This window comes from Doryrhamphus excisus, chromosome 13, assembly GCF_030265055.1.
Source record: "Doryrhamphus excisus isolate RoL2022-K1 chromosome 13, RoL_Dexc_1.0, whole genome shotgun sequence".
Lineage (NCBI taxonomy): Eukaryota > Metazoa > Chordata > Actinopteri > Syngnathiformes > Syngnathidae > Doryrhamphus > Doryrhamphus excisus.
Window position 1 is genome coordinate 7069672 of NC_080478.1, and position 5949 is coordinate 7075620.

General features: G+C 38.9%; 1 protein-coding gene across 1 annotated transcript in view; it reads right to left on the reverse strand.

Moving 5' to 3' along the window:
- Positions 1 to 1049: 1049 nt before the first annotated feature.
- The window catches only part of dph6 (diphthamine biosynthesis 6), a 103766-nt gene continuing 98866 nt past the window's right edge, over positions 1050 to 5949 (reverse strand). The window contains exon 15 of the mRNA XM_058091411.1: positions 1050 to 3776. Coding sequence (XP_057947394.1) covers positions 3658 to 3776 — 119 coding nt within the window. The 3' untranslated portion in view covers positions 1050 to 3657. The remainder of the gene's footprint in view (positions 3777 to 5949) is intronic.

Genomic DNA, 5949 nt, shown 5'->3' on the forward strand with positions numbered 1-5949 from the left:
GCGGCGAGGACACAAAGGAACGTCTGTCATGAAACATCACGTCGGCCCGCCATGAGAGCATGATTATAACCTCGTGGCTTTGTCGGCATCTATATGAAAATAGACGGACGCAAATGTTTACAGACGTGATCACCTGGGAAGTGGTCACCTTCCAGTAAATGAGTTTTTCCAGAATGAACATTTGTTAAATAGAACATACACAAAAACATAATGCAGACTCAATGTTTTAATATTAATGAAACACAAGTCATCAACTTGTGTATATGTTATTGTGTTTTATGGGCTATATAAAACATTCAGTCAGTGCTACCATGCTCAAAATCTAAAGTTAGATGGCAATAATTAATGCATTAAAAATGTCATCAAATTTACATGGTTCTTACATGTTTTCCACAGTAAATCCCATAGACAATTTGAACATCATTACAGGCCGTGCATACTGATGACGGATTGTGTAAAAAGTTACGCCTTTTTAAGAAAAATGTACGTTAAATAACAAATTTGAATTCATGGAAACAAATAATTATCAACACTATATATATTTAACACTTGTTTTTAATAATCCCACTGTAAATCCCATTAATGGTTCAACATCCTTTGAAACATCCCTGATATAATTTAAAGTTGAGTCAGACGATTCAAAATCTTCACTTTAACAGAAAGAAGAAATAGAGAAAAAAAGAGAACATAAAAAATAATTAATAGTGTTAGTATTTCTAATAGTTTTTTAATTCTCCCCGTGCATGCGTGGGTTTTCTCCGGGTACTCCGGTTTCCTCCCACATTCCAAAAACATGCTAGGTTAATTGGCGACTCCAAATTGTCTATAGGTATGAATGTGAGTGTGAATGGTTGTTTGTTTATATGTGCCCTGTGATTGGCTGGCCACCAGTCGAGGGTGTACCCCGCCTCCCACCCGAAGACAGCTGGGATAGGCTCCAGCTGTCCCCCGCGACCCTCGTGAGGATAAGCGGTAGAAAATTAATGAATGAATGTTTTTTTTTATTTCCATTTTTAATTCCATAGACAATGTGAACATACTTACAGACCACGCATACTGATTACATTCTGTAAAAATCTCTGCCATCTTAACCAAAACAAATTAGATGTCAAGAATGAATGCATATAAACAAACAATTATCATTACTTGTAACATTACTGCTGTTTCTAATTTTAACTGGAAATCTCAGACAACTTGAACATTATTAGAGTTTACATACTGCTTACAAAGGCCACAACAAACTCAAATGTTAAAGTATATCATAAAAGTATGTTTTTTTTGTTTGTTTGTTTTTTAAAGCTGAAACATGGAAAGGGTTAATACAGTTTATCAGGAAGCATCATTTGGAACCTTTTGATCTGATACAACACACAAACAATACACTTGGCTGAATGATAGAGTAAAAGGTGTGTTTGTTTAATAGTTTATTTTGTATCCCATCTCAAAATGCATTGGGTAATAATATCCAAGTGAGATTGCGTAGTAGTACATAAAAAGAAATTGTTCTTCTAAAAATTTTATGGGTTCTTTATTTTCAATTACAAATCCATTGGAAATTCCATAGACAATTTTTGAACATTCTTAGCGACTGTCCATTCTGTGTAGGCTCATGTTTGAGAGTACTCATGAACATATTTTAGCACTAGCTGTATTATTTTAGAAATATTCTCATTTTAACCCCCCCCCCCCCCAAATAACAGATGAACATAACACACTTTACAGAGTATTAGCTTGCTCTAGTTCATAAATAATTGCTTGTTTGTGTTGTTCAACCGTCAATAAAGAAAAATCTTCAGGCTCTATTGGCTGCCTCCATTGTTCAATTTTTGATAGCAACAATCAAAACAAAACAACAGTGAGGCTGGGCGTGGCGAGGATCGATCAGTCGGCCCCGTGATAATGGCGGCGTTGTGAGTATGAAAGATGCATTCCGACTCTGGTTCATCAATACGTTTCATGATCTTTGAGAAAAGAAATGTTCCAGGAGCGACGGTTAATAGTGTTATTTTCTCCACACACACATTGAGCTTAATTCCTTGCCTGCGGCGGTGTGAGGCGAAGTCCCTCTCCTATTAACCAGGCTGCCTTTAGAATCAATAGAAAACATAAAGAGGCTTAATCTTTTCGGGTGCCTGGTGCTGATTGCCCATTACACAATAATAACACACCTCCAGTCCCGTGGAAGATGAGAGGGAGACTCAATCACATCAACCGACACACAAACACACACAAATGGTGTTGACTAGGAAGCTACCTGAAACAAAGAAATGCTAAGAGATGCTGTTTTTGACTTCTTTCTTGACGTGACAAAGTTTTTTAGGTTCAAACGACTGCTGATGTTGAATCAGTAGTTGGTTACTTCAATTTGTAACACTAAACAATTTGAAAAGTTGTGACGGATGTTAGTACTACGACATATTAGTGGTTCAGTAAATGCTGACACTTTGGTATACAAAGTGTATAGTGTGGTCCATCTGTTTTCATTGTTAACTGAACAATTAATCGGCTTTGGATAATGGTCTGTAAGGATGCTCACATTGTCTATGGAATTTAAAATGGAAATAAAAAAACATTCATTTATTCATTCATTCATTTTCTAAAGCTTTTTCCTCACGAGGGTCGCGGGGGTGCTGGAGCCCATCCCAGCTGTCTTTGGGCGAGAGGCGGGGTACACCCTGGACTGGTCGCCAGCCAATCACAGGGCACATATAGACAAACAACCATTCACACTCACATTCATTCCTATGGACAATTTGGAGTCGCCAATTAACCTAGCATGTTTTTGGAATGTGGGAGAAAACCGGAGTACCCGGAGAAAACCCACACATGCACGGGGAGAACATGCAAACTCCACACAGAGATGGCCGAGGGTGGATAATGGTATATTATATATAAATATCTCTGACTGTGAGACCCGTTTCATATCAGTGTATCATGTTAAATCAAAGTTTTTAACCATTTCCAGTCAGAGTCAGACACTTTTCCACTGCACAGTACTGACTTAGCTCCACACGGCAAAAAACCCACAATGCACTCTGACGAGTAGACTGAAGCCAACAAGAAAACGGAGTGCTGCAGTGAAGTGGAGCAAATGTGGCCAACTATATAATCCAGTTCCAATTATGTGATACAAAAAAAGCAGCCGTGACAAATTTTATCCAAGAAATACGACACAGACCGTAGACTATAATACTGCGGCATCCAGAGCTACGGATGGTGGCAGGTTTATTTTGGTCCTCAAATGTTACAAGAACAAAACAGCGATTGTGACCTAATCAACCAATGAGCAGCCTGCAGTGGTTTCCAGTCTTGGAACCCTAGCTTGGAGAACCCTGAATAGGAGGTACTTTGCAGTAGGACATCAGTCTGTAAGGACTCAGCTTAGGCACTGGAAAGACGTAGGTCCTGAATGAATCCTGCGGGGGACTGACTTCCTGAGCAAGGCCATGAACCATCAACAGCTTGGGACTCCATTTTAGAATGCAGATTCCGCCCTCTGTCGTCCTAAGAAATCCTTGAGACTGAGATGGAAACACAGCATTATAGGGTAATTGGATGGATTCTAGATGAAAACATGATTATATCACATGGAGGTTTGAATAGTCAATAGTCCACTGAGCTCCAATGTCGCACGGCTGTCGATCCTGGCTGTGGTTCTTATGCGCTGAGCCAGCAGGACAGGTGGAGGATGCGGCAGTCGGGCAAGTCCAGGACTGGAACCAGGGCAACGGATGGACTGGACTGTCCTAGAAACTTTTTAAAGGTGTCCTCGAGTCCTGGTGAGAAGAGGTTTGAGATAAAGGAGAGAATGTGGGGAGGAAGAAGGTGACATTAGAGCGACACTCCCACTGGGGCCTCTCTTCACTCGTTGACCAGGAGGCTATTTACAAATTATTGATATTCTTAAAACCCCCTTGCACTCATTGCGGTGTAGACATATGTTAGGAAGGATTAAATTCCTAGTCTGCCACTGTGTGTGTGTGTGTGTGTGTGCTTGGAGTGGACGAAGAGGCCCTGTTGTGCTGCCGATCATCTTTATGAGAGCTCACAGTTGTTGTTAGTGCAGCCGGACTACAGATGGACAATGGACATGTGAGAATTCACACAGCCCCAGTCTTGATGACAGCCTGTCTGTTAGCGGCGTTCCGTTGGGATACCTTTGCACACTAATTGGTCACAAGTGGTCCTGTCTGATGCTTGGCAGACATGTTAGGTATTGGGGATGGGGAGTTTGGCTATGTTTGCTTGACGGGAAAATGCATTATAAGTTTGCTTATTATTGTTTGTAATATGTTCTGAACTCCTGTTTCCATGTCGGTGTTGTATTGAGCAGTCTAGAGACAGACATAGACTTTCTTTATTGTCATTGCACAATAACACAGCAGTGAAATTGCCAACAAAATGTCATTGCCTGGCTCCTGTGTAATAATAAATAATAAACAATTAATAATTAATAATTATTTTATAATTATTATTTATATATATTATTTAATTAATTATAAATAAATAATAAATAATAAATAATAAATAATAAATAATAAATAATAAATAATAATAATGTGGAGAATAAATAGATTACATCAAATATGAACAATGAACAGCGTAAACAGTAATTTATACAAATAATTTAAATAATTTAGAATAAATAACAATAATTTAAAGTGTGGGGAGGTAGAGGGGCTTATTTGGCATTGAGCGGTCTGATACTTCAGGAATCGTCTGATGGATTAGAAGAGCTCAACATGTCTACTCCAGCTCCATCTACTTGGCCCCCATACGAGTAACGGTTAAGAATGAAAATTAATTGTTCAGGCTGCATTTGGAGCCTACGTAAAACTAGCTTGCGGCCGTGTGCAATGTTGAGTCAATATGATGCTTTCACAAACACAAAGAACGTGTTTTCGGTTTATAAAATCATTAGTGAATATAGTATAGAGCTGTCAAATGATTTCAGAAATGTTTGACTCACACTTTCAACCGTGTTATTATGAGCAGTGAGGGGTTGCGTTCAAAGACATCACAACATTTAATGTAAATGTATTTGTTTTCTGTGTATTTTCCAGCATACGTAAATGTAGCAAACCGTAGATCCCAATTAAGAGTTACAAAGTGAGTGGTAACAATATCCATTCCATGTTTAAACACACACACTTGCATTATAAAGTGTTTCTGTGATGTTCGGAGTGTCCCTAAATGCATCTCATGTTCCTAGGATGAAGTGACTTGATATATATATGGTGTTGGAGTTGTACTGCTGTGGATGTGTTCAGGTCATAATGAAGAGCATCAGACTCTGTGTTACTGTGTGGGGACGCTCCACTGTGCTTCCGTCTGCTGTCATAACAGAGAGGCGTGAATTACACAGAAGAATGTAATGTAATTCATGAAATAAATTAATCAATGCAATTAACTGTTAATGCTTTGTTTTTGACAGCCCTATTATATAGACGACATAATTACAGATATGAAAATCCTTCATCCGTACCTTTAAGTCAAGGGTGTCCAAAGTTTTTCCAAAGATGGTCGCATACTTAAAAATCAAAAGATTATATTTTCTGTATATACAGTATGCACAGGAATTTTTTAAACAATAAATTTGGTTACATTTTTAAAGTTTTGTTAATATATATATATATATATATATTTGTCAAAATATAATTTTTGGCGGCACGGCGGCGAGTGGTTAGCGCACAGACCTCACAGCTAGGAGGACCAGGGTTCGATTCCACCCTCGGCCATCTCTGTGTGGAGTTTGCATGTTCTCCCCGTGCATGTGTGGGTTTTCTCCGGGTACTCCGGTTTCCTCCCACATTCCAAAAAACTAAAAAAAAAAACATGCTAGGTTAATTGGCGACTCCAAATTGTCCATAGGTATGAATGTGAGTGTGAATGGTTGTTTGTCTATATGTGCCCTGTGATTGGCTGGCCACCAGTCCAGGGTGTACCCCG